Here is a 14923-nt window from a genome sequence, read left to right as displayed (position 1 = left end):
TTTGGACTGGCCTTACAGCTAGGAAAAAAGATCTGAGCAGTTGTGCTAATGGTTTTCACATGATGTCAAACAGACTAAATACAGCACCAAATAGCCCAATGTACAGCGCATTGCAAAAGTCCAGCCCTGAGGTTACCAGTGTGTACATTACCATTTTTAGGTCCTCTAGCTCTAGCTAGCGCAACCGGCGTCAAAGGTGTGACTTGCTGAGTGTGTGTGCTATGAGACCTAATGGGATAGGCTCATGTTTGTCATAGATGTCATGAACGCTTGAGCTGCACATGACCAACTGGCCTCAAATGAGATGTTGAGGTCACCCAAGATCGAAAGTCTGACCAATTCCAACACTTCTGTGAGGTTGATCAGGGAGACTGATAGACAGGAGGGAGTACACTAAGAGAATCCCCAGTTGATCCCTGGTTTTCAGACTCAGATACGCTTCTTCTATATGATTCAGCTCCTTCATAGGTAGTCTGATCAGTTAAGATGATCTTTATGGACCACAGCTACTCCGTCCCCTTCCTACTTTCCCTCACCTGGAAGGCAGGCTATACTATATAATCATGGGGTGGCTTTTATATGGGATGTGTGTTATATGCGGTGTGCACTGATGTTGTGGTTTGTTTGTTTTTGTTTACAGTATGTAATTTAATACTGTTTTTATTGAATGGTTTTAATTGTTTTAAAAACTTTTATTGGAACGGTTTTTAAATGGATTTACTTGTGAGCTGCCTTGGGTCCATTTCTGGGAGAAAGGCGGCATAAAAATGCAATAAATAAAATTCTAATAGATAAATAAATTATGGTGCCACCTGTATTGTTTGAAAATTGAAACCATAGTTAGAGCTCTACATTATTGTTACATAGTTGGTATAATGTCTAAAATGAATCAGTGTCTTTGATGTTATATTAGTATTTCCATGTGTTCTTGCAGTTCGTCAGGAGTTTGTTTAGTTTACCTCTGCATTTGTTAAGTATAATCTCCTGGTTTCAGTCATGTTGAGACAGGATTGAATATCTGATAAATACAGTACATGTGAATGTGCATGCATGATCTGTAACTTGCTTCTTTGGAAAATAAAATTATACCTCAATGTATTATGTTTAATTCCAGTTTCAAGTGCATCACAGTTTGCTGGAGTTATTCACTGGATCAGTCTAGTTATCCTCTCTGTGTTCTTTTCAGAGGTAAGTGAAACACAAATAGTAAGTGACCTGTGTGACAAAGGGGACAGAGTTGAACAACTGGTGCCTTTCTTTGGAAGCAATTATGGCTGTACGTTCATCCATGAAACTTTCATAAGCTTATATTTATTAGTGCATCTTTATATGTGGCTGATCTTTCAGGGGATTTCAGAAATTACAGCCGACATGAAAGGTAGACTCCAGATTGCTGAGTTTAATTGGCCACAGAGAGAATGTAGTAGCACCAATCTTGCAATAATTGGTCATGGTTCATTTCAAAATTCTGTTCACTACCTTTAAAAAGACTAAGTGGTCTGGATCCAGAATACCTGAAGGATCACCTATTCATTTAAAAAAATCTTGCTATTTCATTGATGTGTGTTTTGTCAGGCCTGTTTTAGGTATTTCCCCCTGAAGTGTGATAGAAAGTTACTGGGAATGCAACTTTTTCCATAATGGTTTCACAGATTTTGAACTGTCTGTCACATAGGTTGTTGCTAGCCTTCTGACAGCAAGTAAAATCTGTATTATTTCACAGGGCATCTGGATTCATGGAGGTGGAAAGGAGAGATAAACAATTTGCTCAGATGAGCTTATGAATTGGAGCTCAGAATGCCCTGGTGACCCTAGACTTTATAGAGAGGGCCATAAATAACTAAATTTATTGACAGAGCTTTTCTCTTTCTCCATTTTCACTGAAAGTGTTGGACGTGGGCATTAAGATCAATTGAAACCATAATTATAAGCTTCTGGAGCACATCAGAGTATGCACTTCTGATGCTTCCTTGGGCATATTCTTCTCTTCTGTCCTTTCTTCCTGTCCTGCTCCTTCTCTTGTGAAATGTTAGGTTGTAAGTTTATTGAGGCAGAGAGATCTGTTGTAACCACAGTTTGAATGTTAGGCTTGAAAATCAGTTGGATAACACTAAATGTTAGAAATTGGGAGGGTCATTTAAGTAGCTGTAATCTTTCGGCTCCAAGCACCAACCTTAACAAGCTGTCAAAGAGTACGGTCGACTAAAGGAAGGTGAAAAGTGGAATTAAAGAGAGTGGGTTTGGGAGGGAGGGAAAACAGAGAAAGGAAATGGGGAAACTGTTTACCTTATATACTCGACTATAAGTCGACCTTATGTATAAGTCGAGGTGAGGTTTTGGGGCAAAAATTATAGATTTTGATATGATCCGTGGATACGTCGAGGGTAAAACCTATAGGCATGTAACAAAAGGATCTAAAAGATGAAGCAAACATAAACAATGCCAAAGAACTTACAGCAGGTATCACTGTTTGTGCTTAATCTTAAGGTTGGATGGGTGATATAACAGAGATGGGTCAGTGCTCCCAAGACAGATTATACTCTTGCCCTTTCCCAGGGGATGGCTCATTTTCAAATAAGAGTTAAAGTACAGTACTTGCATTGGCCCATCGATAAGTTGACTCAGGGTTTTTGGGTCAATTTTTGACTAAAATTTCTAGACTTATACCTGAGTATATACAGTCCTTATTTAACCAAGAGCCCAGGGCTGTAATAATCTAATATTAAACTATTACAAAGGGACTCTTCTGGTAAGCTTTGGTAAGCCATAGCTTTAGCTCAACTGTTGCCATGTGCACTCCTGAACGTGACTTTTGCAACTCCTAAACCTTCCTGGTGAAAGCCAGTGTGGTGTAATAGTTTGAGCATTGGACTGTGATTCTAAAGAACAAGGTTTGAATCCCTGCTCAGTCATGAAAATCCACTGGTTGACCTTGGGCAAATCACACTCTATCAGCCTCGGAGGATGGCAAAGCCTCTTTGAAGAAACTTGCCAAGAAAAACCCATGATAAGTTTGCCTTAGGGCCGCCATAAGTTGGGAATGACTTGAAGGCATACAACAGCAACATAGAACTCCTGGCATTCCCCAGAAGCCCATTTCCAAACTCAGGGATGTTGTCTTCTCCTTGTGAATTTCCTACATTGATAGATGTCTTGGGATCCCTTCAAGTTCTACAGTTCTGTGCAAATTGTTCAGCTGTGCCTTCCGGCTCATAAACACTAGAAGAGGGACTTTCCCTCTTTTGAAGTTTTCTTATTTAAAAACTTGTAGTGACAGTTGTTCTTCATACACTACTGGTAACTATGTCTTAAGTATATAGAACCGTCTTCTCTCAAAAATTTGCTTGCCCTTCTCTCTTCCTTCACCTTCCTTCCCAGAACTCACACTTTCCCTTCTCTGCCTTCTGTCACTCTTACTGTCTCTTGTCACTCTTATTTTCTCCATCGTTCACCACTCCACCCACCCAACATGCTGTACCTGTTCACACACACACACACTCAGTCTTCATACACACAATGCTCCAATGTTGCTATATAAAAACACAAACCATTTTTTCTTCCAAATTATGTAATATCACACCTGTCTCTTTGCTTGCAGAGTAACATAGGTACTGTCAACAGGCATGATGCAAAATAGGCAAGTATAGGACGGAAAGAACAACCAGTGGTGATACTTTATTGAATTATTAGCATTATATGAAACAGGTGGCAAATGGGTGCTAAATGTCAGAATTACAGAGCTCTTCAGAATCTTTTTGTCTAGGCAAAAAGACAACATGCAAAGGTGAACAAATGCGCATGGTAACTGCTCATCTCTTCTTTTGTGTGCTCAAGGACTTGAATTTCTTAGATTTTTGTATTTTTTGTATTTGCATTTGATTCAGTCAACTGTGCTGGGCATGGAGGCCTAAATCCAATTTTAAAGTGATTCCAGACTGGCATATAAATGGGAATGCAGGTATTATTTTTTTAAAAATTTGGAATTTACTTGCAATGCATTTCTCAGTTCAGAAATGGACTAAAATATATACCATATATACTCAACTATGTCAAGTCAACCACGTTTTGGAGCCAGAATTATGGATTTTGATATGGATAGGTCAAGGGTAAAACCTAGGGCCATGCAACAAAGGATATAAAGGATGAAGCAAAGGAAAACAATGCCAAAGAACTTGCAAATCCCAGCAGACGTAACTGTTTGTGCTCATACGAAAGGCTGGATGGATGAGAAAGTAGAGAGGGGTCAGTGCTTTCAGGACAGATTACATTGTCGCCTTTCACCAGGGGATGGTTCCTTTTTAAATAAGAGTTAAAGTACAATACTTTGACCCATGCATAAGTCGACTCAGGTTTTTGGGGCCAGTTTTTTGACAAAATTTTTAGACTTATACATGAGTATATACAGTATGTAGAGAGATCTTGTAGCACCTTTGAGTCCCAGTTGTGGGGAAAGAGCAGGATACAAATAATAATACTAATAACAACAACAACAACTATTATTATTATTATTATTATTATTATTATTATTATTATTATTATTTGAGACTAACTAAAGAAACAAGTTGGCAACATGAGCTTTTTTAGACTTAAGCCTACTTCTCCAAATGCATTCCAAATGTAGAAGTAGACATAAGTCTAAAAAAGCTCATGTTTCCAACTTCTTTCTTCTCAAAGATGCTACAAGATCTCTCTACATAACTGATTCTACAGACTAATATGGTTATATCTTTGAATTCTATGAGTATATACAGTATGCGTTAGAGACAGCTGTGTACAAAAAGCAAATGAATGTTTGATGTGGTTTAAAAAATCCAATTGTAGACTGGCATAGAAATGTTAACTATTGAAGCAGATTTATGTCTTTGAAACTGCTATCCCCTTTGAGTTGTTTGGCATAGGAAAAGTTTAGAAACGTTAGCATTAGCTTTCTGTTGGTGTCTAGCCCCATTTCACAGTGTTTTCCTTGACCCCTTTAAACACCCTGAACAAGCCTAGATCTAAGAGACCTGAAGCACTCTCAGGCCCAGCATCCTCAGATATTTTCATATTTTCATAACTCGTCTCCTAGTGAAACATGGACTTTTTCCATGGTGGCACCAAGACTGTGGAATTCCCTCTTCAGTTAAGAAATTCATTCTTCTACTTTACTGCTGGCTTTCCAGGAACAAGCAAAGACTTGCATTTCAGAAGGCATTTGATATCTTTTAAGTAGCTATACAGAAGAGTGATGTGTTTGCTTCTGATTCATATCATGGAGTTTCTGGTGCTCTTTCGTTTCTTTCTCATTTCTTTAGCACACCTCTAATTTTTGTTCCATGGAATGCCTTTATTCCTGTAAGTGAATGTTTTAAACAAGTGACATAACCTGGGTTATATGAACCTAAGATAATGTAAAGATCTCTCTACCATCTCATCCAAAGATCTTCACAGTTGCACCCATTTTCTGTCGCTGACATGCTTTTGCAATGCTGGAGATATCATGAGCCTGTGTGCAAAATCATAACATCTTGCCATCATTCAAATTTACTTGCTTCTTGCAACAGAATTGAAACAGCAAATGGTGGTTGTTTCCCCAGTTTTTCTACAGTTCTGGTCCTTGATGGTCTTCTGCCAGCCGCAGATGATGTATTCAGGTTTCATGGCCTTTGAGGACTAGGCCAGCCATCTGTGAAGTACTTCACATGAAAGATATCTGATAATCCTGTCTATATAAAGGAAAGGTTACCAAAAGCAAAATCATATTCTGGCACAAGTTCAGTTTTCTGTAGTCTTTTTATTTCCAGTAGAGATCTGATGGGAAAACATCTTTATTCTCTTATATATTTTGGAATGCATTCCAAGCCTTTTGCCTTCCAAATGTTGCAGAAAAATGATTTCATAGTGAGACATTTCTTTTTTCTTATTCTTTATGTGTTTATAAAGGTATCCTATACCCTTCCTTTAGGCTATTATACAACTGCTGCATTCTAGAATATAATTATGAAAGAAAGCTAGCACTAAATGGTTTTTTAAAATGAGACTTTTGCATGGAAATTGACCTTTTTGTTCATTTTGCTGCCCTGATTTCTCTCAGACTATAATTCTTCTCCACTTTTGGGTTGAACTGGTTTTTATATTATAAAGTTGAGGCCCTCTGCTCTATATATTAGAATATAGTAATGCAAGAATATAAGGGATAAACACAGTCAAATAAGCCTTTAGAGGTCTAATGTCATGACTTGCTTTTGTCTCCTGATGCAAACAAAAACTGGTCATAGTTCAGACATGTGGGATCTACTTAGAACCTTAAAGTCAGCCAAGCAAAGCCAGGTATAAAGTAGTTGTAGACTGTATGTAAAGACAACTAAAAATGGGTACAAAATGTAAAACCAGCTGCATATTACATTCAGGGAGTTTATACCAGCATTTTATAGGCGAGGAATATTGGCGTGATCAGACAAAAGATGTGGCAGAGAATGTTGTTATGTTCATTTTTAGTTCTGTTTGATTTTATGCTGCTGTTAGCTATTTAGGAAACTGTTGCTGATCCATTGCAAATCTCCATAACATTTAATCAGTAGATGCATCACGCTACACTGGTTCTTGCCTATGGAGGCTGAAAAGCGCAGTCCCAAGCCCCAGCTACCACTAGTCCTGATGAAAAATCCTTGGAAGGAAACAGACAAAAGTAGTATATGTTTCTAACATCCTGTGAACTACACATATTAATTGGTTTCAAATGTTAATATTATTTAAGAACATTTTCCTTTTATAATGAACATCTATGGAAAAATGAATGATAATTCTCCCTTCATCTTTCCCCCTCTCTCCCCATCTCTGCTTTTTCCTTAGACTATTTTGAGAATTGTTGTTCTTGGTATATGGGACTACATTGAAAATAAAATAGAGGTAAGTGTAAAGTACATTTAGTCTTGAATAGCACATCCATCTGGCCTGAAGCATGGGAATTGTTGCATTGTTGAAAAATGAAGCTGTAATTCCAAATTCCCTTTATTTCTCAGTAGCATCTGTGAGAACACACACACAAAAGTATAAGAATTAGCCCTAGGGAAAAGATGGGTAATACATGTGGATTACAGCTCTCCCCATGCTCAGCATTGGCTATGCTAATTATTATTATTGCAGTCTAACAACATTTGGAGGGACTCACATTACTTTGGGTTCATATCTTTAGCCCATAAATCCAGCTCTGTGGAGTTTTCAATGTATATTCAGGTCTCTTTCCAGCCTCAGTTTCAGTATACATACAGCCTTCCTTATCCATGGATTTTTTTATCCATGGATTGAAGCATCCACGGCTTGAAAATACTTTAAAACTATGCAAATTCCCTTAGACAAATCTTGATTTTGCCCTTTTATATGACGGACACCATTTTACTATTCCATTATATTTAATGAGATTTGAGTATCCACGGATTATGGTATCCACGTGGATCCTGGAACCCAACCCCAGTGGATAACAAGGGCCCACTGTACTATATACATTCAAATATAAGTCGATCTCATGTATAAAGCAAGGGCAGGTTTTCGGGCCAAAATTATGGATTTTGATATGATATGAGGTAAGTCAAGAGTAAGACTTAGGGTCATGTAACAAAGGATCTAAAGGATGAAGTAAAGGAAAACAATGCCAACGAACTTACAAAATTGTAGGAGGCATAACAGTTTGTGTTCACACGGAAGGAAGGAAGGAAGGAAGGAAGGAAGGAAGGAAGGAAGGATGGATGGATGGATGGATGGATGGGTAGAGGGAGGTCAGTGCTTCCAGCCTAGATTATACTCTTGTGTTTCACCAGGGGATGGTTTCTATTTTTATGAGAGTTAAAGTACAGTATTAACATTGACCCATGGATAAGTTGACTCAGATTTTTTGGGGTCAAATTTAGATTAAAATTTCTAGACTTACATATTAGTGTAGTCTTAAATATATTTCAACATCTAGTTTTCAACTATGTCAACTTTCACACTTAGAAGTTTATCTGATCACTCATAAGTAGTGCTGCTTAATTTTCCAAGCTGCTCCTAGGATGCTATTAACCTAATTGTGGAAAGGTTGAGAATGAGTGGTAGCAGAAGATGAGCAAGTCTTCTTATCCGACATAGAAGGCTGCTTTTTAACAGGTAAAACTATCCGTCTTTAGCCAATTTTGTTCTGCCGGTCGGAGCAGTGTTTCTCCATCACATCTCCCACTATCTGAACCTTTTAAACTAGCAGTTTATGGATTGATCTTTGGACCTCCTGAGTACAAAGCATGTCCTCTGCCACTGGGTTGCAGCAATGTGGGCTTTCTGATACAAGTAGAACTGGAAATTTTTCTGGAATGACTTCTGGTTCTCTACAAAGCTGTATCTGATTTAGCACATTTGGTTGGAATATGTATATATGTATGAATGTGAATGAATATGTATATATTCCAACATATAAAAGCCTTATGTGGAGATTATTTTATTGGAATATTTGTAACGTAAAGCGAATAGCATATATTGCCCTGATACGTAACTAAAAAAGCAACTACACCTGAAATACAGTTGGCCCTCCTTATACACGGATTTTTTTTTATCTACGGATTCAAGCATCCACGGCTTGAACATATTCAAAAAAAGGTATACATTTCAAATAGCAAAGCTTGATTTTGCCATTTTATATAAGAGACACTATTTTCTATGCCATTGCATTGAATGGGACTTGAGCATCCATGGATTTTTTTTATCCACAAGGGCCCACTGTAACGCTATTTTTAAGTTCACATACCTAAAATGAACCATATATGATACGTCTTATATCAAGTCTACCTTTCTTTTCCTGAAGTATAACTAATATCTTCAACTTCCATTGGAAGGAAAAGTGATTAATGACAACTAGCTGAACATCTTATTTCACTAAAGACTGTATGTGGATCTGTGGGCACTGGCAATTTGGTATATTTTGCCTTGCTTACTTCTGCTTATGACTGAGAAGCAAAAGATTTTGTGAAATAGAAACCAACTTAGCAGTGTGTTCGTTTGTTAGTCTGTTCCTCTAAGGCTTGTCAGAGCTTACCTCCTTAGAAGAATAAGTAGAACTTCATATTCTGTATGGTACGTGATTGATGGCAGGCCCAGACAACTATGGAAATATATGCGCCTATGTATTTATGCAGAAACAGACAAACATGGGCAATTATTGTGTAGTTGCTATCATTGTATAAGTATATACTGTCACTGTCTTTCAAAGCTGTGGCCCGTTTAAGGAAAAACCTTAAGGAGATGCCATGCTTCTCATTTAACTAATCCTTAACTAGCGATGTACCGAGATTGAGGAGCTGTTGCAATTTGGCCTTTTAAAAATATTCAATCAATTCAAATGTTTATTTGTTTAAAGGGTTTCCGAATTGCTCTTCAGGTAGAAACCTGCCCATTACAGTTCACATGTTGAAATGTAACAGCAGTGAATCACATAAAAGTAGTCTAAACAGGAGAAAACCATGAGATGAGAATGGATCCAAATTGAGTTGAATCCACAGAATGAATCCAAAGATGAGTTGACTTGGACTTGTCGTTGGCTTAGTTGAATGCAACTTGATATTTGCATTCAAAAACCATGTGTAAATGCTGCTTGTGAAATCCTTCTCATATTAGGTCTTTGATGGTGCTGTGATAATCCTATCCTTGGCTCCTATGGTGGCGTCTACAGTGGCAAATGGACCAAGCAGTCCATGGGATGCTATCAGTCTTATTATCACACTGAGAATTTGGAGAGTCAAGAGGATTATTGATGGTAAGTCATCATGAACCTTTAGTAACATTTAAAAAAAAATCTGTTTAAGTATTTTCTAAAACATGTCTGTGTTTTCAAGTAGAAAGTGATGGTTTTGCTGGGTAATTCTCGCTGGAAGGATGATCCAGTTACTGTACAAGTGTTTTTATGGCAGCAGTTTTGCACCAGATCCCAGTTTCATAATAGCCATGGTAGTGGAAGGGGCTGTATGGAAATGCCTCATTTAGACCGCAAGAAACTTTGGAAATAAAAATATCAGTGAGATGGTCTTGACCTGGGAAAACAGAGACAGTGGTTCAGTGGTAGAGCACCTGTTTTGCATACAAATATCTGCCATTTCCTATTAAAATAGAGTGCACAAAATAATACAAGATATATATATCAAATAAAAATCAGATTGAAACTGGAAATAGGTTTATTAAATATGGTAGAAGGTAAAGAGGGAAGGGAAAGCGTGAAAGCAATATTGTACTGGTTGACAACAGCAAGAATGGCATTTGCAAAACACTGGAAAGAACCAGAAATCCCCAGTGTTGATGAATGGCTTTTAAAAGCCCTAGATGTTATTGATAAAATAACAATGTTGATAAGAGATGAGCTAGTCAAAGAAGAACAGATATGGGATCCATTATTAAAGTATTGTAAAAAGAGATGGTCTAACAACTGATTATAAAATGACTACAAAATGAATGATTGATGTGTTATATATACAGTTGGATAATACATTTCTTACAAATGAAGAAGACTAGAATATAAAAATGTGCATAGTCTAAAAATAAGAATAAAATATGTATATAAAACAGTGAGATGGAGATGGAAATAGAAAAAGAAAGAGGGATATATAAGTAAATGATGTAAAGGAAGTTACAACTATATGAGTTAATAATGTAAGGGGGAGGGAAGGGAAGGTAAAGAGAATAATGAGAGAACACAAGGAAAAAGTTGTATTTTAATGTATGTATTAATAAAGATTATTTTAAAAATAGGGTGCACAACTTTGGAGAGACTGGGGCCAATTTCACATCTAGACCATTCATCCACCTTACGCTGAAACACACCATTGCCTAATAATATCCAAAACACCAGAAAGTCCACGTGTGGTTTTTAAACAAAAAACCAGCAGATTTCCACTTTTTAATGCCATGGGTAAATTGTATTTCCAGATGGATGATTCTCCCCCTTTTTCCCTGTAAAATTTTGATGGAGAGGGCTTTGGTAACCAGCAAAGTGGGGTGGCTGACTGATCTCATGTGGCTTAACCTTACATTAAGGGAAGTTTAGGTAGCAAGTGATGTGAAAAATCCATGTTGTAGATTGTGGAAAGCCACTGCCAGTTGGGGCAGACCTGTCCACGTCAACCTGGTGTATTTTGTACACCGGGGCTTACAACTCCCATCAGCTCCAACTAGCTTAGTCAATACTCAGGGATGGTGAAGACTGTAGTCTATATATCTCCAAGGTGTTGGGTTGGGGAAATCTATTGAACAGAAGTGTCATCTAGTTTGTTTTGCTCTCCCTGTGTTCCTAAATAAACCAGAATTGATACACTGGGATATTTTTTAAATAGGTAGAGAAGAATCTCCCCTATGTAAAGTAATTGCTTTTATAAACCAATTTTGAAATGTAATAAGTTTCCTGATTCACCATTGAGGGTCTGGTCTTTTGACTGTCGAACAGAATCCCTCCCAATCGTTCAACATGCCTAAATTGAAGAGGGTTAGGAGTAGAGAAAAAATTATATAATCCAATTTCTATTTCTATCAAATGTTTTCTGTCATTCATGTTAGCCAAATGAAATACCATGCACTAGGCCAAAGCTTGGAAAAGTTACCTTTTTAGACCATAGTTTGCTGAATTTCCCAGGTACCTTGGCCATTGGCTATGCTAGTTGAGGGATTCTGGAGATTATAGTCCAGAAAACCCAGTTTTTCCAAACATCTTCAGATCTGATGTGAAGGCAAAGGCTTTCATGGCCAACATCCATAGTTTTTTGTGGGTTTTTCAGGCTATGTGGCCATGTTCTAGAAGAGTTTATTCCTGACATTTCTGTGATTGGCATCTCCAGAGCATCTGTGGCTGACATCTTTAGCAAAATGCTGGTGAAATGTCAGGAATAAACTCTTCCAGAACATGGCCGCATAGCCCGAAAAACCCACAAAAAACTAGTCTTTGGATCTAGTTCATGTGATATGAGGTATGTGTTTAAGAAACCTAGCTGCTATTACTTCTTAGTTGCATTTGCTGCTAAGTATAAAAGATCCTTTGCCCAGTAACCTCCAGTACTTCTTCACTATGGTTTTTAGCGTACGTATTACCAGTTAAAGTGGAAATGGAGATGGTGATTCAGCAGTATGAAAAGGCAAAAGTCATTCAGGATGAGCAACTAGAAAGATTAACCCAGATCTGCCAAGAACAAGGGGTAAGTCTCTCTTTCTGTCTCTGTCTCTCCGTTTTACATGTGTGTGCCACCTTTCCAATATTCTTAGAGAAACTTACATTTCAAACATAGCAGCAACTCAATAAATAAACCAGATTATCATCAATAAAATAATAGCCACATTTTAACAGATTTGCCATATTAATTTCAGCAGTGAAAACCAGTAACATGGGGTGAAATTGAATAGAATTTGCACAGTTGATTCAGTAGATCTGTTTTAGCTGGGGCTGAGATTTGAATGTTTTATTTTTAAATTAATTGGTAGCATCGGGGTTAAACATAATACCAGTGAATTTGGATAACTGGGATGGACAACGTATTGGTCTAAAATCAACATTGTGTTAGAACCAGACCTAAGTAACGCTCAAAGTTAGACCCCATGAAAATTAATGGGGCGAGTTAGTAATCTCTAACAGGGACCATCAATTTCAGCAAGTCTGTTTTAAGCATTAATAAGTTGGGAACCAGCCCAGTGCGATTGCCTTTTCCCAAATTAACATTTTTCAGCATATTTATTTTTCTTTTAAAAAAATCTAAATATTGTAAATTTATTGTGTTGTGCTGTCATATTTTAAAATGCTTAGAAATGTTTCCCTAAAATAATTTCCAAGTGAAGCTCTGAATTTGTTTGTACATTACATCCAAACCACATTAAGGGCCCGAACAGGCAGGCCAAAATAAAGCTGCTTCGGGTCACTTTGGAGGTATGCTGTTTAAATGATGCATGTATCTTAAGAGGGCAGAAGCTGCACCAAAGCTGTGCTTTGGTCCTTAGCACTAGAGCATGGCTTTGGCGCACTTCCAGCCTCTTAAACAGCATATTTCCAAAGTGACTTGAAGCAGCTTTTATTTTGACCTGTCTGTTCAGACCCAAAGTATACTTTATTGATTCTGACCCACTCTCTTGAATATTTCAGTTCAGACGCTTTTGACTTTGCAATATACTGTTTGTCTCTTTGCTCCCAGTCATATCCAGTTAGACCAGAAACTAAACAAAGTCTGAATGGAAAAATGAGGGGACATTAAACTACTTCTGGGTAGCTAATCCTAGCAGGCTAGCCAATACATGACCTGGAAAAGTCTGAACAAGAGCAGATGTTGGCTTATTCAGAGCTTGAAAATGTTTCTTTTGTGAACTACATCTCCCAGAATCCCCCCGTCGGCATGCTGGCTGGGAGTTCTGGGAGATATAGTTAAAAATATTTTCTGGATCTTTGGATAAAAGTATAAAAGTATATTCAAGTATAAAAACAGGCTACTAGAAAAAAATTCCCAGTAATATTAATATGACATAATTTTAATTTCATTCAACAGTAATAAGGTAAGCATGCTAGATCACAACTCTGTCAGTTGTGAGCATTTAGAAAATGGTCCATTTCTAAATTTTGGATCTAGGGAAAGCTTAGTTGGGCCTTCAGGTATAAAAGCAAGCTACGAGTAAAACATTCCCAGTAATATTAACATGATATAATTGTAGTTCATTAAACATGGTGATAATGTAAACATGCTAGATCCCAACTCTATCAATTGTGAGCCACAAAAATGGTCCAATTCTAAATTTGAGGGGCCAGCTGCATCTTTCCCTTAACTGCACCAAATCCCTTCCAACAAAAGGGTACTAGGATTTCAAAATACAAATCAAATTTGTTTCAATAAAGGCAGTAACATTTCGCAACTAGTCAGCAGTTTCATGGCGATGGAAATTGTCTTTTTTTGTGTGTCTTATTCAAAGGGTATGTAAGGTAAGACTTTTTTTCTTTTTGCAGAAACAAAAATCAGCATTTTGTTTCTGCCAATTTCTCTTATGAGCACAGCTTGTTCTTGGTTTATCATTTATATAGTATGGGGCAGAGGCCAGATTTTCCCCTACTGTGACATTTTTTGCCTGAAAATGAGCCAAGAAAGTTCCCAGAAGTAACTGGAAGTCTGTTTTTGTTTTATCTCTTTGAAATTTGGAGGCCAGTTTTTGGGCTGGTTGGAGGGGTGGGGATGGTTTAATTCCTCATTTACTTAGAAAACTACTTTATTTGTCTCTGGCTGTTCTGGGATCTTTTTCATCTGAAATTTTATTTTACATTGGTATTAAGGAAGGATTGTGTATTAAAGAGGGATTGTGTATTGAAAGCCGGAGTGGTGACATGGTTTGAGTGTTGGACTATGACTCTGGAGAACAAGAGTCGAATCCCGGCTCAGCCATGGAAACCCACCTGGGCAAGCCACACTCTCTCAGCCTCAGAGGATGGCAATGGCAAACCCCTTCTGAAGAAACTTGTCAAGAAAACTTCATTCTAGGTTTGCCTTAGGGTCCCCATAAACCGGAAATGACTTGTAGGCACACAACAACAACTTAAGGGGGGGCTGCATGTGACCCGCAACATACACTTTTCCCAGCCCTAATATAGTGCCATCGGTGTGCACAGCAAAGGTTCCCTGCAACTGGGAGTTTAATATCCAAAATGCAAGATAGAATATTTGATTGAGGGATGGGAAGATAAATGGAGGAGAAAATATGGCTGAGAAAGACCTGTCTGTAATCCTGGAGAACTATTGCCAATAATGAATGAGATAGACTGTCAGTGATTCCCAAACTTTGACCCTCCAGGTGTTTTGGACTTCAACTCCCAGAAGCCCCAGCTAGCTCGGCCAGCAGTCAGGAATTCTGGGAGCTGAAGTCCAAAACATCTGGAGGACCAAAGTTTGGGAGCCACTGAGATAAACCAGTGGTGGGT

The 14923-nt window shown here is 37.8% G+C and overlaps 1 protein-coding gene across 3 annotated transcripts in view; it reads left to right on the top strand.

The window, feature by feature from the left end:
- Positions 1–14923, top strand: part of TMEM266 (transmembrane protein 266) — a 100298-nt gene that overhangs the window by 63272 nt on the left and 22103 nt on the right. For all 3 annotated transcript variants that reach the window (XM_042474821.1, XM_042474822.1, XM_042474820.1), the window contains 4 exons: positions 1115–1188; positions 6832–6888; positions 9619–9757; positions 12061–12176. In XM_042474821.1, the coding sequence (XP_042330755.1) occupies positions 1115–1188; positions 6832–6888; positions 9619–9757; positions 12061–12176 (386 nt within the window). The remainder of the gene's footprint in view (positions 1–1114; positions 1189–6831; positions 6889–9618; positions 9758–12060; positions 12177–14923) is intronic.

Source organism: Sceloporus undulatus, chromosome 6 (assembly GCF_019175285.1).
Source record: "Sceloporus undulatus isolate JIND9_A2432 ecotype Alabama chromosome 6, SceUnd_v1.1, whole genome shotgun sequence".
NCBI classification, from domain to species: Eukaryota; Metazoa; Chordata; class Lepidosauria; order Squamata; family Phrynosomatidae; genus Sceloporus; species Sceloporus undulatus.
This window is presented reverse-complemented; position numbering and strand designations above follow the sequence as displayed.